Below are 25160 nucleotides of genomic sequence, written 5' to 3'. Positions count from 1 at the left end.
ATTGAACGTTGAATATACATTATAGCCATTGTAAAATACTCTATTTGATTAAACAGAGTGGCCATTGAGTTTCTTGTATGTTCTTCTCACGAGCTTAACTTTTTACGAACACATGCTAAATACAGTAATCTAAAATTAATTGAAAACCGCTTAGTTTAAAGCTTATTGAATAAAGTTAATTTGACTTTGGCTGTGGTTCTACTACTACTAATAAACTTATTTTAATACAGGCTATGACTATTGGAGAAATATCAGGCAACGTATTAATGGACTTAACTGTGATGGCTGACGAAGTGATTGGTCCGCTGTTATGTAACCCGGAAAATCAGAAGGGCTGGCCAAAGATTGTTAAAATGGATATGAAGAGACACGTTAATGAGTTGAGGAATCTGATGCATCAGGCAAGTCTTTTTAGAAGCCGTTTTGTATACTGTGTGGGATCTATTGTTATCACGTGAAATTTTTGGGCACAAACAACAAAATTTGTTAAATATAATTTTTACTAAGTATACAATAATACGTATTACTATTTTTACTTGTATATTTCAGCTCAAGGGTGAAATGTCCAGCCAAGTAATGCTGCCAATGCCTGACGGAGTTGAGAAAATATATCAAGCTGAGAGCAGGCTTAGAGAGAAGTAAGTTTATGCTGTTATATCATCAAAAGACGAACTTTTGCCGCACTCACGGATGACCAGTCCATCTCATTACATCACTTAGTGCTTACTTACAGCGCATTGATGTTGACATAAATAATTATTTATTTTTAATTAATAATAAATGATAATTATGTTTTAATAGTCTACCTTCATCTCTCAAAATGATTAAGTCGTTTAAAACATTTAAATGTGAGTTGCCAGACTACATTACCTCAAAGTATTTACAAAAACCATGTCTGAACTAGTTTGTTATATGACAGTGACCTGTGAAAGTGTATTATTATAAATTTTGTGAAGAAGAATATACTAAGTACGAACTGAAACATGTAAGGAACGGTGGATAAATTATTACATCATATTATGTTCTCATATAAGTGACAATATTATGTTTTTAATGAGAAAATAAATATCTTTAAACCTAATTATTGTAAGACATAGTTTGATTACTCTCTCTCCATTTATACCTCAGCTGATTCAAATCCATTTAGATATACTGTGGCTGATGTGGAAACGTCGAAAGGTGAGGTTGACATTTTTACCTCCATTATGAGCAATGCACGCACATTGACACAAAGTGGCATACAAATCGCGAGTGTATGTCATGCACACTAGACTAATAAACCTGGCCTGTTTTCATCGGTTGTCTAGCAGCAAGTGGCTCTGTCTAAATGTATATTTATCTATGATTTATACATTGTACGATAGGAGCTGTAATTTCAACAGTGTGTACACTATTGCCGCTATAACAAAATAAAATTAAAACTACGATGGCGTACACCAAAGTGCTTTTATTAATAAAAGTATTTTCAAAGTATAATATAGTGTCATATTATTTATTTATTATTATTACTAGTACGATGGCATGGAACGCTTCGTATACTCGTGTGTGTGTGTGTGTTTATGTCTGTGTGTGTATGTTTTTTCACGAAATTGATACGCCCTGCCTGCCCTCCAGTGCCGCTTAGGATTCTTGAAAACTCTACAATTGCGTTCGTCACCTTGATACATGATGAGTCTCATTTGCCCAGTAATTTCACTAGCTACGGCGCCCTTCAGACCGAAACACAGTAATGCTTACACATTACTGCTTAACGCAGAAATAGGTTCTACTCGCACTTGATTGGTTTCTTTAATGAGCGTTGCTAAAAACATTTTTTTGAATTATGTATCTCTTAATTTCAGTGAAGAAGAAGTTGATTTATTCTTGAAAACAAACATTGAAGGAGCTATTATAAAATGGGCTAAGCAAGTATATGATCTGCTACAAGAAGACTCGTATATTGGTAAGATGATTGTAAAACCAACCCAAAACATTTATCAAATTAGGCATTATATAGCAATAATCCATAATTATTTAAATGTCATAAGTGTTAGTTTCGCTAACTTTTGTTTAGTCTTCATGTAGAATTCACCTAGCACGGCATTGTGTAATGCCTCCTTTCCACTATCGGCGATCATCGCCGGAGCAAGAGGCGTAACTTCTATGATCGTCTGTCATAGTAAGTTAATCGTTGATCATCGTGTAAGCATCCACACGATCGTCCGTAATCATTTATTGAGCGGCAATCCTTCAAGATGGATATAATGGATTTCATGATTAAATAATATTCTTAACAATATTGATGAGTGATTATAAACCTCATAGTAACGATTAATATCTGGGTACAGATATACCTACCTTATTTTTATCATTTGTAGTTGTAGTAGTTGAAACCATTCGAGCTATTGACTCAACGATTGACTCTCGAAAGAGAGATCTCTCGTTTTAGTATTGATCCTTGTATTGATGCTGATTGACATTACATGAATTAGTGCAAACTTTGTAAAAGGTTTCGAATCCAAGATAGTTTATCGAATAAAGAGACAAAACAAATGTATAAATATACTTGGAATTGCTCGGTTTATTTCAGCTTTCAAAAGGACAAAATTTCCTCTGCCAAGATCAGATATAGAGTTCTATGCTCACCGTCTGAAAAATCTTGAAGGGATTTATTCTCAGTTGAGAGACCCGCGCGTCAAGCGAATGGCAAACTATCTCGAGGCAACACGTAGCGTTTATTTGAGCTGCTTTAAAACTATGCTCACAAACGTAGTCGCAGGTCAGTAACTAATAACAGCTTTTACCAGTGGGAGGCTCCTTTGCACGGGATGCCGGCTAGATTGTGGGTACCACGACGGCGCCAATTTCTGCCGAGAAGCAGGAATGTGTAAGTATTATTGTGTTTAAGTCTGAAGGGCACCATTGCTAATGAAATTACTGGGCAAATGAGACTTCATATATTATGTCACAAGGTAATGAGCGCAATTATTGTAGTGCTACTCAGAGCGGCACTGAATTGTAATGGGTAGGGCGTATCAATTACCATCAGCTGAACATCCTACTCGTCTAGTTATTTCTGATAAAAAAACAAAATCAGATTGCCTCGGCTCAAGCTTAACACAACTTAGATTATTGCACAAATCAATAGGTTATTTATTCCTGTCGTTTGAAAAGAATTGCGCATGTATTATGTATGTCAAAGTGATACATTTTACTATTTATCGCCACTTCGAAAAAGTTGAGCTTTGATGAGAAGAAGCAGCAAAAAACTAATTGCCAATCCATTATATCAATATGTAGATCTTCATTATTTTTCAAATATTTTAAATACAATTAAGTAATAAATATAAAAATGTCCCCAAAAGTTATTAAGTATATTGATTCATTTATTCAAACAAACTGTAGGTATTTCAGAGATCTCAATGACAGGATCCTCCAGCAACCACAAGTAGCGCTCCGTAACAAGCATGGCGCATGGACCAGCCATCGCCCTCCTTGTCTACATTTTAGGAGACGAGACAATGTACCAGCAATAGCCTTAATTTTATAAAATACTATTTTTGTAGACCTTCTTAAGCTGTTTGTGACATTAAGAGCAGCATAGACCGCCATGTAAGCACGACATAGTTTCGTCGTGTTTAGTCATACATTTCTAAGATCACAATATTAGTCCTCTATGAGACATTTTAAAAAGGATTATTCAAACGTAAATGACCATTATAATATGCTATTTTTATTCGACTTCATAACTACAAAAACATGTTCAACTCAAGATTTTCCCAGCTTTTCCTATATTTTGAATATAATTTACATACTGTAAGCAGATATATTTATTAATAGTATGTACTGTTTTATTTTCAAAACTGCAACAGCAATCGTGGAATGCCGCGATATCTACGTTTACCAAAAACCACTGATGCAACATTTTGAGACTTTTGAGGGAACGGATTTCTCGGATGCAAAGCCCATGATAAGACCCATGTTTCATTGCATTGGTTTACTGTGGGGCAATTCGAGATACTACTGCAACGTTGAGAAGCTGATTCGTAAGTTAAAGCATTTTCTAATAGTTTTATTCTTTATTGGCATAATTAACGTTGAAATATTTTATTTTGGGCCATAACCACAGACATGGATACAAATGCCGCTAGTGAATGTGCTTCGCGTGTCAATAAGGGGACAAAAAGAGGAGCAGTACTCTTCCTTTGACGCTTATATTTTATTTTTTATTATGATTTATACTACATTGCCGAATGTAATAATAAGATGTCCTGCATACATCAACTAATGCTGAGGTGAGTGGCTAAACGTTAGGCTCGGTGCACTGGCATTTTTACCGACGTTACAGTGGGTACAAAAATAGGGCACGCTTGGTTTTCATACAGACGGAGGCATCTGACTTGGATCTATGTTTGTGACCATAACAATTCAGGGTTTAATTTACATGAAAAACCTATATCAAAAGCGTATGTAAATCTTTAGTAAGCATTCAAATCTAAGTCTCAACCAGCAATAGCTAACAATCTCACCCTGCTATAGCTAACAATCTCAGCCAGCAATAGCTAACAATCTCAACCAGCAATAGCTAAAAATCTCAACCAGCAATAGCTAAATATGTCAACCAGATATAGCTAAAAATCTCAAACAGCAATAGCTATTAATATCATCCAGCAATAGCGAACAATCTCACCCAGCAATAGCTAACAATGTCAACCAGAAATAGCTTATATCTCAACCAGCAATTGCTAACAATGTCCACCAGCAATAGCTAACAATCTTACCCAGCAATAACTAACAGTCTCAACCAGCAATAGCTAACAATTTCAACCAGCAACAGCTAATTATCTCAACCAGCAATAGCTAACAATGCCAACCAGAAATAGCTTACATCTCAACCAGCAATTGCTAACAATGTCCACCAGCAATAGCTAACAATCTCACCCAGCAATAACTAACAGTCTCAACCAGCAATAGCTAACAATTTCAACCAGCAACAGCTAATTATCTTAACCAGCAATAGCTGACAATGTCACCCAGCAAAACCTAATAATCTCAACCAGCAATAGCTAACAATGTCATCCAGCTATAGTTAACATTCTCACCCAGCAATAGCTAACAATGTCAACCAGAAATAATTAACATCTCAACCAGCTATAGGTAAAAACTCAACCAGCAATAGCTAACAATGTCATCCAGCTATAGTTAACATTCTCACCCAGCAATAGCTAACAATGTCAACCAGAAATAATTAACATCTCAACCAGCTATAGGTAAAAACTCAACCAGCAATAGCTAACAATGTCATCCAGCAATAGCTAACAATGTCAATCAGAAATACTAGCATTCTCATCCAGCTATAGCTAACAATGTCATCCAGCAATAGCTAATAATGTTAACCAGAATTAGCTTACATCTCAACCAGCTATAGCTAATAATCTCAACCAGCAATAGCTTACAATGTCATCCAGCAAAAGCTAACAATGTCAACCTGAAATAGCTAGCATTCTCATCCAGCTATAGCTAACAATGTCATCCAGCAATAGCTAATAATGTTAACCAGAATCAGCTTACATCACAACCAGCAATAGCTTACAATGTTATCCAGCAATAGCTAACAATCTCACTCAGTAATCGCTAACAATGTCAACCAGAAATAGCTAACAATGTCAACCAGAAATAGCTTACATCTCAACCAGCGATAGCTAACAATGTCATCCAGCAAAAGCTAACAATCTCACCCAGCAATAGCTAACAATCTCATCTAGCTATAGCTAACAATGTCGACCAGATATAGCTATCAATCTCATCCAGCTATAGCTAACAATGTCATCCAGTAATAGCTAACAATGTCATCCAGAATTACCTTACAATCTCAACCAGCAATAGCTAACAATCTCACCCAGCTATAGCTAACAATCTCCAACATCAATAGGTAACAATGTCACCCAGCAATACCTAATAATCTCAACCAGCAAAAGCTAACAATATCATCCAGCAAAAGCTTACAATCTCACCCAGCAATAGCTAACAATGTCAACCAGAAACAGCTTACATCTCAACCAGCTATAGGTAAAAATCTCAACCAGCAATAGCTAACAATGTCATCCAGCAATAGCTTAAAATCTTACCCAGCCATAGCTAACAATCTCAACTAGCAATACCTAACAATCTCAACCCGCAATAGGTAACAATCTCAACCAGCAATAGCTTACAATATTAACCAGCAATAGCTACTAATGTCAACCAGAAATAGCTTACATCTCAACTAGCAATAGCTAACAATGTCATCCAGCAAAACCTAACAATCTCACTCAGCAATAGCTAACAATCTCAACCAGCAATAGCTTACAATCTTAACCAGCAATAGCTAACAATGTCATCCATTAATAACTATCAATGTCATCCAGCAATAGCTAACAATCTCACCCAGCAATAGCTTACAATCTTAACCAGCAATAGCTGACAATGTCACCCAGCAAAACCTAATAATCTCAACCAGCAATAGGTAACAATGTCATCCAGCTATAGTTAACAATTCTCACCCAGCAATAGCTTACAATGTCAACCAGAAATAATTAACATCTCAACCAGCTATAGGTAAAAACTCAACCAGCAATAGCTAACAATGTCATCCAGCAATAGCAAACAATGTCAACCAGAAATAGCTAGCATTCTCATCCAGCTATAGCTAACAATGTCATCCAGCAATAGCTAATAATGTTAACCAGAATTAGCTTACATCTCAACCAGCTATAGCTAATAATCTCAACCAGCAATAGCTTACAATGTCATCCAGCAATAGCTAACAATGTCAACCAGAAATAGCTAGCATTCTCATCCAGCTATAGCTAAAAATGTCATCCAGCAATAGCTAATAATGTTAACCAGAATTAGCTTACATCACAACCAGCTATAGCTAATAATCTCCACCAGCAATAGCTTACAATGTTATCCAGCAATAGCTAACAATCTCACTCAGTAATCGCTAACAATGTCAACCAGAAATAGCTAACAATGTCAACCAGAAATAGCTTACATCTCAACCAGCAATAGCTAACAATGTCATCCAGCAAAAGCTAACAATCTCACCCAGCAATAGCTTACAATCTCAACGAGCAATAGCTAACAATCTCAACCAGCAATAGCTAACAATGTCATCCGTTCGCTGAAGCCCTCCGAAGCGAAAACACATACGCAAAGTTGCTCCGCATTTCTAAGTGTTAGAAAATAATTGCCAAAAATCCTAAGTGTCGGAAAAAGTTAGCGTAGATAGACGTCTTATATATCAGAAGACGCAGAAAAATGCGCTCTACACAGTGGTGAAAGTGTTTTTAAAATTGGTGAAAGTTTGAAAGTAGAGTGAAAAATTCAAAATCATTTTATCTTTAAAAAAATACGCTGCTTAAACGAGATTCGTGAGGTGTACTTTTTTAAGTGATTTCGGCTTCCCCCCATCGATTTCTACCTCTGACAAAAACTGGATTTTTTCGGCCGTAAACGGAGGTAATATAGCCCAAAAAAAAAAACAACTTCCACGTGGCCACGAGGTCACAGAACTACGTGTGCCAGACTGGTTTTAATGACACCATAAGAAGGACCCAAGAAAACGAAGACTCCCGCAATTTGAAAATCTGAAAAAACATAAGTAGTTTATAAGTTATTAAATTTTAAAAATTTGTCATATTTTCAAAAATTCATAACAAATAAGATCGGTGACGCCCATTTTTAATAATAGATTTATATATAACTAAATTAGTACTATCTATATACCAACATTAAAAATTTTGGTATCAGTAATTCCAAAGTTATGAATTTTTGAAAATTAAGGGGGTGCACGTGGGGGTAGTTGGGGAAGGCTTACGTAAATAAAAATAATAGGGTAAATTAGTGTAAATACAATAGAGTTAATCAAAATTTTTTCAGATTTTTTGCTTAAATTTAATATATTTTATAATATTTTTAATCTTAAAAAAGTGATTTTATTAAATTAAAAATCGGGGAAAGGGAAAAATTTATAAAATAGTATATAATCATAAATAATACTGAAAATCCTTTAAAATAAGCCTAAACACGGGTAGTTTAGCTTAAGGGGGACAGAAATTAGGAAAATCCTAGACTTGGTCGGCCATATTGGCCGCCATATTGGAAAATTTCAATCGTAAATAACTCCGCAACCAGAAGTCGTAGAGCAACGCGGCTTTCTTTGCCAATACCAGACTGGCGAGCTCTATAAGTTAATATAGAAAGAGACTCTACATAGAGTAAAGATGTTTGGTTATCGTACGCCCAAATCCAGTGCCCGAAGTGGATCGCTGCCGCCTGAGTCACCGGGGAAGCCTAACTCAGCTGGGCCCTCTAAAGTCCGGAAAAGTATAGGAGAATGGGAGACTGGGAAAATAGGAGTAAAATCAACACCAACTTGCAAAGTTCCAACGGTGACCCCAAAGGCTGGGCCACCAAAAAAGCGAGAAAACACAGAAGTTAAACAGAATGTGAACAAAGTAGCTACAGAAGTATTGGGAAAGACTGTAACAAAGAGTGCTGTGTATCCTAACAGGACAGCGGAAGCTAGAGCGTGTTTAAACCGGGCTAAGCTGAATTTAAACAACTCTAGGAATCTCAAGACAGATATCAAACAGAAGGTTTGTAATGTAATAGATCGACTGTACCAGTTAGTTAAAGAGGCTGAATCAGAAAAGGCTCGGGTTGAGAAGGTGGACGGAGAAAGAGAGAATGGTACAGAAATTTTCTCACATCTTCTCTCCACATTGGCCGAACACCGTACTTTAGTAAAAGAGAGCGCCAAAAAAGTAGAACATCTCAATCGGGCTATAGAACGACAGGAAGTATTTCGACTGGAAAAGATCGCAGCAACCACTTCCACCGCATCCTATGCAACCATAACTTCTAGTAACACCGGAAGTACGCCAGCTGCACGAGAGGCATTACATACTGTAGTAGTGACGGCCACGGATAAGGCAAAAACAGGAGAGGAGGTGCAAGGACATTCGAAACACGGTGGAAGCTAAGGAGGGATGGGTAAAGGTAGAGAAAGTGAGGAAAGGGAAGGACCGCAAAGTCATCATAGGATGTAGAACAAAAGAGGTCAGGGAGAAGGTTAAAGAGAGGCTAAGTCTAGCAAAAGATCGGCTGACGGTGGAAGATGCCAAAAACCATGATCCACTCCTAATAATAAGAAACGTCCTGAGCTACAATAATGATAAAGACATTAAAAGACGCTGGTCAAACAAAACAGCAACATCTTTGACGGCCTTGACGAGCAAGAACACCGAATAGAGATCAGATTTAGGGAAAGACAAGAAATCCTCATGTATGCCACATAATAACAAGAGTGTCCCCACGAGTATGGGCGCGTGCGACAGCGGCTTCATGCCGCTAGTACAATGCTCTATATGCCTGGGTTACGGCCATACTAGGCGATATTGTGAGGAAAAGGTTGAAAAGTGTAGCCACTGTGGCGGACCTCACAAGAAAGATAAATGCCCGGAATGGAGTACAGGGGCAAATCCATCTTGTTGTAACTGTGTGCAGGCAGGGTACCTAAAGGCTGAACATAATGCATTTAGCGATGAGTGCACCGTTCGCAGAAAGTGGGATGCATTAGCCCAGTCCAAAACGGCGTATTGCTAAAGTTGCACCAGAGAACAACGGAAACGACATCCAACCTAGCGGCTCCAGATACTTAGTTACCCAAATCAACCTCGAAAGAAAGAAATTAGCCTCACAAGAACTTCTGCAGGAGGCTAAGAGGTTGAAAATTGCAGTTGCTTTAATCCAGGAGCCATATGTGGGAAGTGGTAAAAGGATCGAGGATTACGGCGGTCTAAGAACATTCCAATATACTGGTAGCGAGTATGATTCAGTCAAGGCGGCGATAGTCTTATTTGATGAGGATATACCTGCTACACAATGCCCTGATCTAACCACGAGAAACATCGCCGTGGCCAAAATAAAACTGGGTGCGGAATATATCGGACTGGCCTCTGTATATTTTAAACCGAACCAACCCCTTGAGCCATACCTTCAGCAAATTAGACGTATTGAACACCAATTGAAACCAATAAAATTACTCGTTGGTGGTGACGTTTACGCAAAAAGCCCCTGGTGGGGAAGCTCCAGTGCTGACTCAAGAGGATATGAAGTATTGGGCGCTCTTGATGAAATGGGTCTACAAATCCTAAATATCGGTGATACCCCAACATTTCACACAATAAGGGGCGGAAAAGTCTTCTCCAGTATCATTGATATAACGACTTGCTCTACCGACCTGCTGCCTTGGGTTTATGACTGGCATGTCAATGAAACCATGATAAGCTCGGACCACAATATCATAATGCTCACCATCTGTACAAAAAGAGTGGAAGGTATAGCAACACAACGCATAACACGTAAATACAACACAAGGAAAGCAGACTGGAGTCAGTTTCATGAGAAACTGTCCCAGCTGCAAGCACAACAACATATACTCACAGATAACATTAAAACATTACAAAACAAAAAACACTTAGAACAATTAATTAACACGTACACCAACACAATACAAGAAAAGAAGCCTGCACACATGCTATACCCGAAGCAAAACATACAGACAAACAAATCTTACCGTGGTGGTCTGACGAACTTGAGCGTACAAAGAAAGAGGTAGCAAAAAGGAAACGCAGGATTCATTGTGCGGCGCAGGTACGGAGAGTCGCCGTAGTACAGGATTACCTCACCTGGAAGGATCGGTATGAGCAGATGGCGAAAAAGGCTCAAACCGAGAGCTGGGTGCAATTCTGTGAGAAACAGGATAGGGAAGGAATGTGGGAGGGTATCTATAGAGTCATAGGAAGGACAACTAAAAGGAAAGCAGACACCCCACTTATAAAAGACGGGAAGGGCTTGGATTCAGAGGAGTCAGTCCGGCTTCTGACGGAGACATTCTTTCCAGAGGACCAAATTGAAGGGGAAAATGCCAGCCATAACGCCATACGTGAAGCAGCTTCAAGTTAAATGATTGGGTGCAAGTTGAGGAGCATGATACACCGCTTACGATGGAAGAGTTGAAGGCGGCTGTGGCCAGCTTCAATCCCAAGAAAGACCCTGGTTCAGATGGGCTAACAGCCGAAATCTGTTCGAAAGCTATAGAAATGAATCCGGAACGTTTCCTGGCGTTCATAAACAAATGCGTGGAGTTGGGATATTTCCCAATTATCTGGAAAGAAGCCACAGTAGTGGTACTTTGAAAGCCAGGGAAAGAAGACTACACCAGCCCAATGTCTTACAGGCCAATAGGACTTCTACCGGTATTGGGAAAGATTTTTGAGATGATGATCGTAAGTAGACTCCGATGGCATCTGCACTCTAGGATAAGCAACCGCCAGTATGGCTTTATGCAGCAAAGGAGCACAGAAGACACCCTTTTTGACCTAATTCACACTATCCGCGGCAAGCTATCGGAAAAAAAGATAGTTAAATTGGTGTCCCTTGACATAGAGGGTGCGTTTGATAGTGCCTGGTGGCCAGCAATTAGAGTAGGATTAGCCGAGGAACGGTGTCCGGTAAACCTACGCAGAGTCATGGACAGCTATCTTAACAACAGAAAGGTGAAGGTGAGATACGCAGGACATGAATTCGCCAAGGTAACAAATAAAGGCTGCGTACAAGGATCCATAAGCGGACCTTTGTTATGGAACATGCTTTTGGACCCGCTGCTTAAGGAATTGGAGAAGCTAGGAGAATACTGCCAAGCATTTGCAGATGACGTGGTTCTTGTTTTTGATTGCTGATTCCGCGCTGGAAATCGAATGCCGCGCGAATTCTGCTCTCGCCTATGTCCGAGAATGGGGTGTCCGAAATAAACTTAAATTTGCACCACAGAAAACCAAAGCAATGCTTATTAAGACGAAGACCAAGTACGACACACCACGACTGAGCATGGGCGGGGTCAGCATTGGCATGTCGCAAGAGATTAAAATACTAGAGCTGACTATAGACAGCGGATTAACATTCAATACACACGTCACAAATGTCAGCAAGCGGGCATTAAGTGTCTACTGGCAGTTGTCCCGGGCAGCTAAAGTAAGCTGGGGCGTCCATACAGAGGTAATTCGCACAATATATACCGCGGTTGTTGAACCTGTCATAATGTACGCAGCAAGCGCTTGGGCACCGGCAGTGACAAAGTTGGGCGTGAGGAAACAGCTAAATATAGTACAGAGGGGATTTGCACAGAAAATGTGTAAGGCATGGTGTCCCTAAATTCAGCGCTGGTTCTTGCTGGCGTACTACCTCTGGACCTTAGGGTACGGGAAGCTGCTATCTTGTATAGAGCCAGGAGAGGCGTGCCATTGGAATTTTTGAAATATATGGAGGTAGAGCGAATGGTAGACCCGTCTAAAACCGATCATCCCGCACAACATATGAGCCTGCAGTTTATAGAACTGGATGACCAATCACAAGTGGATGCCAACAGTGACTACACCATACGCATCTTTACTGATAGCAGGAAAATAGAAGGAAAAGTCGGAGCAGCACTTTCATTCTGGAGTGGCGACACTGAGATCAAAACACTTAAATTATCGTTGTCGCCATACTGTTCGGTTTACCAAGCTGAACTGTTGGCTATATACGAAGCAACGAAATGGACACTCAAAAGCGCCCACAACAGCATTGGCATTTATAGTGACTCAAAGTCGGCACTTCAAACTGCAATAGATAACCGCTCCATTCATCCACTTGCAGTAGCGACGCGAGCGAATATCAAAGCATCTGTGATCCGCAACAAAACAATGTCTTTGTTCTGGATCAAGGCACATGCAGGGCTGCAAGGTAATGAGCGGGCGGACTATTTAGCGAAAGAAGCTGCACTTAAAAGTAAAAAACTGCCCGACTATGATAAATGCCCGGTCTCATTCGTCAGGAGACAAATCCGTGCGGTGTCGCTGGAAGAATGGAATGGAAGGTATATGACAGGGGAAACAGCCAGTATCACAAAATTATTCTTCCCAGACGCCATCATGGCACACTCTGCATTGAGGAAGATTACACTGAACAGTACCCTTACTCAAATTCTGACCGGACATGGTGGATTCTCAGAGTACCTGCACAGGTTTAAGTGTAAGGAGAGTCCATCATGTATCTGTGACCCGACAAAGACTCAGACTGTTCCACACATCTTGACAGAATGCCCAGTATTCTGTAAGGAAAGGTATGATACAATAGGAATAGAAATATGTAAAGATAACTTTAGTACACTAATTAGCGATAAGAAATCAAGAAATCTATTTTTAGAATAAATGGCACGTATTGGACAAATTGTTGTAAATAGAAATAAGAGCTAGTTGTGTTGTAGTATTTAGAAATCTGTAAAATAATTAAATTGTATATAGTGTAAAAATTAAAATAAAGAAACAAACGTCCCTGATTATGTTAGGGGTAAAGCAATAACACCCTGTGATGACGGGTGCATTAAAAAAAAAAACAATGTCATCCAGCAATAGCTAACAATCTCACCCAGCAATAGCTAACAATGTCAAACAGCAATGGCTTTCAATATTATCCAGCAATAGCTAACAATCTCACCCAGAAATAGCTAATAATGTCAAACAGAAATAGATAACAATCTCACCCAGCAATAGCTAACCATCTCAACCATCAATTGGTAACAATTTCAAACAGCAATAGCTAACAATGTCATCCATTAATAACTAACAATGTCATCCAGCAATAGCTAACAATCTCACCCAGCAATAGCTAACAATCTCACCCAGAAATAGCTAATAATGTCAAACAGAAATAGATAACAATCTCACCCAGCAATAGCTAACCATCTCAACCAGCAATTGGTAACAATTTCAAACAGCAATAGCTAACAATGTCATCCATTAATAACTAACAATGTCATCCAGCAATAGCTAACAATCTCACCCAGCAATAGCTAACAATCTCACCCAGCAATAGCTAACAATCTCAACCAGCAATAGCTAACAATTTCACCCAGCAATAGCTAACAATCTCAACCAGCAATAGCTAACAATGTCACCCAGCAATACCAAATCATCTCACCCAGCAATAGCTAACTAGAAAACAGATTATATCTAATATATAGAATTCTCATGTCGCAGTGTTTGTAGTGAAGCTCCTTCGAAACGGCTGGACCGATTCTCATGAAATTTTGAGTGCGTATTGGGTAGGTCTGAGAATCGGAAAACATCTAGTTTTCATCCCCCTAAATGTTTAGGGTGGTCCACGCCAATTTTTTTTAATTTTGTTGACAAACTCATTTAAATTTGTTTGATTATGAGTCAGCAATAAAAATGCATACAACTTCAAATTTTCACCCATCTACGATCAACAGTTACTTTTGTATCGCGATTTCAATATCGACAATACAACGTTTGCTGGGTCAGCTAGTATAATTATAGATTTAATTCAAGTATAACAGTACCTACTAATATTAAACAATCGTTGTAAAATGTTAAACTTAAAAACTTGAGCGCTTAACGAGAAGCATTGTGACGTATAAATTATCAAATCAAATCAAAATCACTTTATTCATGTAGGTCTAACAATTTTTATTTCTTATTGAATCTACTGCTACTTAAAGGGTTGTTTATGAGAAGAAGTAGCAAGAAACGCTTTGCCACTCTTTTAAAATCAAGATTTACATTTTCATAATTTTACAAATCATTTCAATTACAATTTATTATGTTAAGTGATGCAACAAACATACTCTATATATTGTAGCAAATATATTAATAGCCCGCATTTGTTTCTAACGCAACGATGGTTTATGGCGCCAAGTGTGCGAGAATTTAACATCAGTGTAACATTGATGGAGTATAGTTAGGTTAGGTTAGGTTAGTAAAGTAAGGTCTCTTAATTTACTAAACAGAACGACATTTGCCTGACAAAACCTTATGCTCTAATGGATATTTAAAGTGACACTATAGGTGTTGATAATTATAAAAATAAAAAATATTGAATTTAGTTCATTTTATCAACTGATCCTGATGTTTTTTTTAACTTTTTTACATAGTCTTAGGTACTGCTTTCAAATGTTTATGTTAGAATTATATGTTACAGCTCTGCTACGTGAAGTTTGTAACCTCGTTATCCAGCAGTGTACGAACTCCATTGACCCTATGGCGATCTTTCAAGGAGACCCTGATGAACAGCTACTCAAGCTCCGGAGAGGATTGAACATTCTTAACCACTTTGTGTAAGTTGTCTACACAGCGTTCAGAATGTTATGATGGTGACTGGCTTTCGTAACAGGATTCGCAAGAAACATTTTGGCTCGAACAATCGCTTTTTATCATCATAGGCCAGCTGAAGTTTATTTTTTATGAAAATAGGGGAAGAGACGAGCAGGACGTTCAGCAGATAGTATATGTTACGCCCTACCCATTACAATACAGTGCCGCTCAGGATTCTTGAAAAACCCAAAAACGGCACTACAATAACTGCGCTCGTCTTCTTGAGACGTAAGATGTTAAGTTTCATTAGCCCAGTAATTTCACTATCCACGGCGCCCTAGTAGTAGTAGTAGTAGAAGAAGTATTTCCGAACCGCAAAACATGACTTGAATTAAGAGTTTTTAAACTTTTTAGTTAGTGTAGTGCTAGTGAATTAGTGTAATACAATATAAAAATAGTGATATTATAAAAGACGCATGAACAAAATCCCTTAATAGATAGACACATTCTTTGTTTAATCTATCCAGCAGTAAAGTTTAAGTAGAATTACTTATTAGTCTGAGTTAAGGCTAGATTGTAATGCAAGTGAAAAAAAAACTTTACTTCGAAGGCTGGAAACGCATCTCGTGACGGGGTATTGAAGTTTTACTGCTCCCCCCCCCCTTTTTTTATTTATAGTTTCCAAATTTTCTCAAATAACATAATTTATTTTAGTGAAACTTACGAAATGAACAGAGATAAGGTGCATACGTTCTTCCCAGCCGGTGTGATGCCTGTTCGGTGGTCGTTTGACTTTGACCGTGTCTTTATGCGCTTCAATACCTATGTCAAGAAATTGAAAAAGATTGAAGAAATTTTAGAAGCTACAGTGGAAATTATGAAGCTGGAAAAAATGGAGTTTTGCGGACTGAGGGGAAAAACTCTTAGCACGGAGTGTATGAAGGTAAGAGATTAGTTTTTTTAATCTCTATAAATCACTAGCTGATCCGACAGACGCTGTTCTGTCAACATAATAAAGTTAAAATTGAGTTAAAAATGAAATAAAAACGTTACAGAGTAATTTTATAATGTAACAGAGTAATTTTATAATATGTGGTAGGTACTTAATAAAATGATAAGGGTGAAATTAGTATTTGTGTAAAGAGCTTTTACATTATCGCGTAATAATTGCCAATTTTTTTTAGTATTAAAACGGATAGAGTAGGTTATCCTTAAGAGATGGACATATGCCCTCGCGAGTAAACGTAGCATCTCTTTGGGAAGTCCAATTCTTCAACCATTTGAGATATGTCAGCTCACTGCAAAAGACATAATAAGATTCATGAAAAGAATCAATGTTAGCAGTGAGCTATAGTTAACAGTGGCTATCACAATAAATCACATTGGTCGCAGTGAAACAGGGGTGAACTAAACTGGATCAAAGCCACTTTACAAACCGTAGCCATAACCATAACCATAACCATATGCCCTCTTGATTTTTCTGTAGACCAATATAAGATACACAATTCCACCATACATTATTTTGTTACATCTCAAAGTTTACACAGCGCTTTCGTTTGACTGTGTTCGTACTGCAGTATTTGAGTATATCGCGAACAGACAGACAGACCCGTCGGAGGACTTTGATTTAGAATATGTAGTGATGTCACAGATTAGTATTTTAATTTTTTTTTGGCTTTTTATATAGACAACAGGTGTTTTACATAGTAAAAACTATTTGTGTTGTTTTTAATTATAATTATGGTGGTGATTAAAATCAAATAAATGTGTACATAATATTAAAAACATTAATTCATTGTGAATATGAATTGTTTGAATAATTGTATATATTTTGGATAGTCAAATCTTTTAATATTTATTTCATATATTTTATTTTACTTTCAAACTTTTATATTTTATCATCGTTGATACAAATTTCACAGCAATGGCACGCAGAATAAAATTATTGGAGCAAGTTTTGTTTGCCTGAGAAGTGTTATTTTTTGTTTTTTTTTTTGCGCCCGGTGGTGAAGGCTCATTTGGTATGCCAAAGGAGATTATGTCTGCTTTGGTTATGTGGGACTCAGATAAAACCGAAATGCCTAACAACTGAATACGACCAGAGGTTGGCTTTGGGCAAGTGCCCTCTAAGCCTTTTTCGGAGGCGACCTTCTCTTGGGGAGAAACAGGCGCAAGGACAATTTTTTAAGTACGTGACTATTGACGTAAATAATGTTGTAGGTTTTAGATGAATATACAGTTATCTACCAAAACCTTGGAAATATTACATATGACCCAGCCGATCCAGAAGACGATAGGTTCGCAGCCGATTACACCAAGCACATGAAGGTTCTGGATGACGTGGATCAAAGACTTGCTTCGCTCTTCACGCAAGGTTTAGATGAGTGCCACAATCTGGAACATTTCTTTAAGGTTGGATCACGTTTTAGCATTGTTCATGAAGCCGGAATAATATCTTTCATCTTGCCAAACTTAAATGAAAAATAGTAATAATATATTACAAAAGCCCTAATCAAAGATATTGGAGATGTAAGATATGCTACTTGTGAGCAAGTAGCATATCTTACAAGCAAAATAGTGGTGAACCACTATTTTGCTCTAATAAAAAAATTATAATGCATTTGAATAAATTTGAAGGGTCTTGTTGTTTCATTTAATTTTTTTTAAACTATATCTAGAGATTAACACAATTTGTTTGTCCTGTTCGCGTCGGTTATATTACACCCGATCGGCTGGACCGATTTTAATGAGCTTTTAGAGAGCATGTTGAATTAGTAAACAGATATTTGTATTTCAATCATTGTTATTGAAATCACTTGACCAAATTTTTATATTATTATACCTTGCAGTAATTTATCTTTTATTTTCAGTTTTTCCAAATAATTGGAGACTTATTTCATCGTCCTACCATAAAGAATGAATTAAAGCCCAAAATACCGAGGCTTCTTGATTTCATGCACCATAATTTGGATGATGTGAAAGAAATATTTGACGAAGAGATGTCGGTATGTAGTCTTCACAAGTGTCAATTTAGGACCGACCCTACTAAGCAGTAAACCAGTTAAATTTATTATTTCCTACCTCGATGAAAAGCTGTCTTTTAGTCCCTGGTACGAGGGACAAAAGTGGCTGATTCTCTTCCGGCAAGACGACTTTTCTCCCTTGGGACTTAAAGTGAGCTTTTCATCTAGGTGCAAAACAAATCGTATACACACCACGTGAGATAAGTTGGACATTGCCACCCGCGATTGTCACCCTCACCTTCGGCTCAGGTGTAAATATTCCGCGGTTGAGAATGGCCAATTTTTCTCCCTAGTAATATACTATTTTGGACACCGAACTGGTCTACAGATCACCAGCTTTTCTGGTACATTCCTACCCCTGGTCATACTTCTAGTTCGGTCCAACGTTGCTGCATATAGTTAGCTCAGTAATAAAAAATAGGGTCTTGGAGGAGCATATTATCGGAATAAACGTACGCAAATACGTGCACGTGGCAATCTCATAGCGAACTAGAAGTTTGGCGAGGGGATAACAGAGAAAAAGAGAAATAAATAATTAGCATTTAACATGGTCAATATCATATTAATTCTACTTTATTAATTAATTTATTTATTTATTGAAAAGACATAACAACATGACACAAAAATACTACTAATATTATAAATGTGAATGTAAGTTTATTTGTTACGCTTTCAATCCACAATAAACCGGTTGTGATAAAATTTAGTACAGAGATAGACAAGAGCTTGGGAAGGACATAGACTAACTTTTATCGCGAATAGAAGGCTTGGCGGGGTAGGGAGGTTCTATGAAAGTTTGTCACTATCGAAGATAACACCATGAAACTTTGACACATGATAAACATAAATAAATATTTGTTCTAGCGTTTTTAAAATTTACACCTGTGTAGGGTTAAAGTTCTATAGTTTGTAGCTTATAAAAATGTTTTAACCACAGCAGTTTCTATGTGTATTATTTGCAAAGCAAAAATTGCTGCCCAAGGTAACTATTTCACGTGGAGGAAGTCACAGGTAAAAAATAGTTATAATACAAAAATCAATAATTGCAGAAACTTACAAAGGGTCCTGAGAGGCCAATGGTGGATAACTATTTACCCCCAGTGAGCGGCATGTTGTGGTGGATCACAAAGTTGCGGAGACGGATCCAAACGCCGATGGAAGACTTTATCGTGTTTGAAGATCCGTATGTTTCAAATTATTGAACTTGTAACTTATTTAAACTAATTGTTGCTAAGCTTATATACATTACTTGAAACGTATATGTTTCATATTTTGGAATTGGCTTGAAATTATTTCGGTAAAATTTAATTACATGGGGGTTTTGTAGATGATTAACCAACGTAGCTAGGTCTCATCTATGAGAAACCTATTTTTTCAATTTCACATCAAACAGTGTTTGTAATGCAGATCCTAATATTTATTTAATAAAGTAAAGTAATATTAAATAAGTTAGTTATGAATTGTAATTTTAGACATGTAAATTGAGTCATCGAAAGAACAATAAAGTTACTTACTGCTAATCGTTTTGTTATAATTTTGGTAGTAGCAAATTAAGTTTAAAAAGCTTGAAAAATTTTCTCCTATTTATGATCAAGAGAAGATTATATCCAATAATTAATTATTTCCAGAATCATTGATGCAGAATATGCATTATACATGAAGCAAAAACATAATGAAATGTTAGGTTACCTGAATGTGCTGGAGGATCGTCAGTTTAAGCAGTGGTGTGCCACCGTTCCAAATATTTGCAAGCTTCATTTGGCCAAGTTCCTCATATATCGAGATCCGCCATTTGTCAGGAACAATTTCAGCCCTGAGGTATATTATTGCTACCTATTACTTTTGTTGTATCTTGCCTGTCTCTCAGAGATAACAGGAGATTATAAACCTTCATTTGCCACTTACGCTCATATAATCGTCATCGAGCTTGAAATTCAAGCTCTCTTATACTTGGTATACTTGATATTATCTGACTGGAATGTTCGCCGTTGACGATTTTATTTATCTGCAAACGTAAATACGCTAGGCTATACGATGGTATTGTTATATGTTACGAAAGACTTGTTGCTTGGTGATTTACTTTAAAAATGGATGATTGGATTTTTCTCGGTTATCGCTCTACAAGACATCGAAAGAGCCGAAAGAGAGATTCCATATTTTTTTGATAGTATGTCTAAAATTACGACCACGCTTCACAAGTGTGCAACCAAATGAACAAGCTTACTGCAATTTGAATAAAAGCGTGAATTGAAACGCCAATTCTAATTTGTTGTTGTACTTATTTTGGCTGTTCCTTAATAACAATAAGTATTTCATTTATTTGAAATGGATATTGTTTTCATTATAGCTGACATTGCTGCTGAGAGAGATACGATATTTAAAATATTTAAATAAACAAGGGATACCACCTGATGGATTGGAATTATATGCCAGGAATGAAAAATTACAGGTTCGTGATAATATTTTTGAATTGTTTGACTGTAAGTGCTAAAGTTAAATATAAACGTTTTTCATTATTATTATTTATTTTATGTAATAGGTGCATCGAATTGACATAGAACCTACATGGTTTGAAATTTCTGAGTGAAACTTTTTTCAAACGGCTCCAAAAATTATTAACAAGATTGAGGTAATAGATGTTATGAATAAAAATGAACATTACATGATAATATCCAATTTGGCCAGAACAATAATATCTTTCCTCGATAGGTAGACCGAGGCCTGCTTGCTTGACCGACAGGGCTGTCAACTGTCAACTATCTGATTCCCATTATTTTATTTTGATTTTCTTCAGCTTCTACTTCCAAGCACGAATGCGCGGAGCCGGGAATTAAAATCTTTTTTAAATTTTCTATTTCATCAACATTCAAAACTTCACCCCTTGAGCTGTGTGATTGGATGTTGGCAGGCGTGCAATCGTCGTTTTTTGATGAAAACTGGACAATATCCATGTACACATCTGCATTATTTTCACTCACCGCTCAAGATGCTCACCTGATTTTTGTCAACAGCTACTGAATGACATCAGCAATATTATAGGTTATCGATGAATTGCCGACCTTTAATGTGATTAATAAATCTGTGCTTTACGGTATCCAAATCCTTTCGTATAATTTTTTTAGGGACAAGACGATAAGGACGTTCATCTGATGGTAATTGATACACCCTGCCCATTACAATACAGTACCACTCAGGATTTTTGGAATAACCCAAAAATTCTGAGCAGCACAACAATTGCACTCGTCTTCTTGAGACATCAGATGTTAAGTCTCATTTATCCAGTAATTTCACTAGCTACGGGGCCTTTCAGACTGAAACACAATAATGCTTACACCTTACTGCTTCACGGCAGAAGTAGGCGCCGCATTGGTACCCATAATCTAGCCGGCATCATGAGCAACGGAGCCTCCCACTGGGAAGCATAATAATATATTCATCATCTATGTCTCATTAACAGTATGACATGAATCGTCTCAACCGCGCAATAGCTTGGTACAATGCAATTCGTGAAGGAAGTCACGAGACTGAAGTGGCTCTTATTGAGAAGGAAATATCAGCGATCGACAATTTACTAGGTAGAGGAGTAGAAGAACTGACATGGAATGATGACTGTAAGTTACAAAATATACATTATTCTCATTAAAATTACATTTATATTACATTCCTACACTGCTACAAAATTGTTAAATTAAAACAGTTATATTCTGCGAGGGCCTATTTAAATAAATAATTCAGAATATTTTAATTATAATTTTTCCACCCATCATCAAACTAGTTGTGACAAGAATATTGGCGATATTAATTATTGCTTTTTAAGATAATACTGATAGTCTCATATTTAACTGTTATAGTACTGTTAAAGTTCTGTATATATTTACTTATGTCGATTGTATTAAAGATATTGTTGAACGAAAATGAGTTTATGAATACAAAAATGGATATTGCGAAATTATATTAAATAAAAATCTCATTAAATATATTTTTAGTTACTGAATGGATGGCAGAAGTGTATTCAGCGATAAACACTTTACAAGAAAGAGTATTGACAGCTCAAAATAATGTTAAGAATGGTCTAAATAATATTGCTGCTTGGGGTAATATACCACTGCATAACCGTAAGGAGAACCCCGACAAAATGGAATTATTGGCTGTTAAGGAACGCGTTCCAAGGCTACTGCGTAGGTAAGATATCATTTTATCTCTAAAGGGAAAAAGATGTTATTGATAAGATAAAATATTAAACACAAAAAATAAAACTTTAAGTAAATTTTTAATTTGTTATTTTTAGGCATGAAAATATTTTAAAAAGTCACGCAGAATTTGAACACACACTCAAGCACAATTATAATCTTTTCTTTAATATTACTGAAGATGTTGAAGTGAGTAAAATGTTATTATTTTTAATATAACATGACAATTTACGTATTTTTTTTATCTTATAGTTAAGGACGCGTTTACGAATCCGACAAAAATAAGATATTTTTCGGTAGAGTTTGTGATGAAATGAAACTAAATCTAACAAAACTAAAAATTGCCACAAATAGATTACTTCTTTATCTCCAATTAGCGGAAAATATTTGCTTAAAAATTTTGATATTTAATGTCGTAAAAACGATTATCCGTTACCTCTTCACACAAAATTGACGAAATGGGGCTTCATTCAGGATTAGTTTTCTGCTACTACTTACATAATTTTGTCTCTTAAAAATTACGTAAGGAAAGCAGATATAATATTTTCAAAAACACGGGAAATAAATTAATGAATATATTATAAATTATCTCAGAAAAAAATAAAAATGAATCGTCTCAAATTCATATATTTTTCTGATAAGCATGAGCTTTTAATGTTCTGGTATTAAGGGTTATTTTATTTTGTCCCTGCGTACGCATTGCACAGAGAGATTTATCGAAACAACGTCAGTCCGCGCTCGGCCGCCGTCGTGGGTAGACACTGTGTCGGTTGTAAGTAGCAGCTCATACTCGGAAAGATCACCCTACGAACATGAATATTTTTTATAAGCTCTACAATACTGTCTTAGATACTTTACATATTTTGTACGCAGTCAGATTTTCAAAAAAATTATGTTTCTGAATTTTTTTGAAGAATTAGTGATTTATTTTCATCTCTAAATTTAAAGTCTATATTAAATCAAAATCCAAGAAGGCGCCTATGAAATTTACCAACTTCTCTTCATGGGTGTGATTTTCATGGTTTTCGTGGTCAACAATAACGAATATCGGGTCAAAATCGAAATCCAAGATGGCGCCTATTGTTTTTACCAACTTCTCTTCATGGGTGTAATTTTCATGGTTTTCGTGGTCAACAATAACGACTATCGGGTCAAAATCGAAATCCATGATGGCGCCTATGAAATCTACAAAATTTTCTTCATGGGTGTCATTTACATCGCCAAAATTAGAATTCATTCATAAACTTAAATTATATTATAAAAGGCCTGTCTAACAATACATGCTAAATTAATTCATCAATCCCTAAATATATAGAAATTTTTACGTTTCGACTTTTCACCAATTACAAAACACATTCCGTTACCAAACTAATTAAAAAATCTCAAAATTTGATTTTGAAAGACATCTAATGATACCTATATATTACATAAATGTAACGTATATCTTCCTTAATCTCGCATTATTTTCAAAAGACCAAAGGAAATGTCATGTATCAAATCTGAATCTAACTTTCAAATACCTATCCATCGATACCCCACAAGGTATGTCTCCAGTATTTTTTTCAACTCTACTTTTAGGGGAGGTGTCCTCAGCTCGTCCAAAGCACTAGACAATACAAAAAATAGCGTGCGTACAAAGTATTATATGTCAGAAGTGAAACTTATTTGTGATAACCAATTTTTAAATCTCGTTTATATTAATAATTATCCTAATCTGTTCTCTAAGCCAATTGATTTTTCTCAATATTAGAAATTATTAGATGTTTTAATAATTATTAATACTCATTAAAACTGCACGATACAAAGCTAGTAGGGAATATGTTCTACATACTCGTGGCCGCGCGCTACACCTGCATGATACGACGCCAGTAGCGAAGTTGTTTTACTTCATAGCTTCTTCTTTACCGTCTGCTTCAGGCTACATTCGAATTTTCTCACTCTACCTCAATCAGACTCAATCTCCCTCCCCTCTTCTTGGATAAAAACGTCCTTCATTTTCGTGACACTTTATTCCCTTTCATCCGTAAAAATTTTACCCTCATGCGGGCAAAGAAGTTTCACTTCAAAATTGATCCCAAATTCGTTCACTGCACCCTCGATAACCTCGGATACGATACCCATATTACTGAAATCGAAATTTTTCGCGGCGGCCATCTTGGATTTAAAAAAAACTGCGATTGCACATGACGTTATGCGACAAAATTGCCATCTAAAGTTCTAATATTTAACTACTAAACGAATACTTCAATTAATTATCAAAAATACGTAGGTATTAAAAAAAACAAAATTCAAACTTGCTAAAGTATCAAATTCATTTGATTCCCGCAATCAACTTTAAGTTCGTGTATGTGTTTGAGCGGTGTCAGTGTAGTGGTGCGATTCGATACCTCTCTGTTTTGAGAACGCGTCCTTAAATCAGGAATCTAGCAAACACTTAAATATCTCTACAACAGTACGAGTGAGTAATATTTAAAAATATTTGTTATATATAAATGTTTTCTTCAGTCTGATGATGAAGAAGAGGAGTTAGAAGAAGTAGACGAAACTACGCTTGATGACGATGAAAAAGCTGCTCGGGCTCAAAAAATATTGGAAATGGAGGAACTCCGAGAAGCTAAAAGACTTGCCCGAGAGGAAAGAGCTAGAGAGAAAGCAGAAATTGCTCAAGCTAAATTCGAAAGAAGAGAGGCAAGGCGCCTGAAAAGAGAAGAAAAAGAAGCTGAACGACGAGAACGGCAGGCTAGGCGCGATGAAGGTATGTAGTGGAT

The 25160-nt window shown here is 36.8% G+C and overlaps 1 protein-coding gene across 2 annotated transcripts in view; it reads left to right on the top strand.

The window, feature by feature from the left end:
* Positions 1-25160, top strand: part of LOC126967445 (dynein beta chain, ciliary-like) — a 135280-nt gene that overhangs the window by 8383 nt on the left and 101737 nt on the right. The window contains exons 4-19 of one of the 2 annotated variants that reach the window (XM_050811910.1): positions 231-401; positions 550-638; positions 1842-1942; positions 2570-2758; positions 3852-4025; positions 15067-15202; positions 15894-16122; positions 17400-17591; positions 18050-18184; positions 19252-19385; positions 19831-20020; positions 20550-20651; positions 21660-21813; positions 22189-22384; positions 22491-22581; positions 24898-25147. In XM_050811910.1, the coding sequence (XP_050667867.1) occupies positions 231-401; positions 550-638; positions 1842-1942; positions 2570-2758; positions 3852-4025; positions 15067-15202; positions 15894-16122; positions 17400-17591; positions 18050-18184; positions 19252-19385; positions 19831-20020; positions 20550-20651; positions 21660-21813; positions 22189-22384; positions 22491-22581; positions 24898-25147 (2533 nt within the window). Of the gene's footprint in view, positions 1-230; positions 402-549; positions 639-1841; positions 1943-2569; positions 2759-3851; positions 4026-15051; positions 15203-15893; positions 16123-17399; positions 17592-18049; positions 18185-19251; positions 19386-19830; positions 20021-20549; positions 20652-21659; positions 21814-22188; positions 22385-22490; positions 22582-24897; positions 25148-25160 lie in introns of both variants that reach the window. The other variant, XM_050811911.1, reaches the window with a different exon arrangement.

This window comes from Leptidea sinapis, chromosome 13, assembly GCF_905404315.1.
Source record: "Leptidea sinapis chromosome 13, ilLepSina1.1, whole genome shotgun sequence".
NCBI lineage: Eukaryota > Metazoa > Arthropoda > Insecta > Lepidoptera > Pieridae > Leptidea > Leptidea sinapis.
Note: the sequence above shows the minus strand (reverse complement) of the source record. Positions and strands in the feature narration are given on the sequence as shown.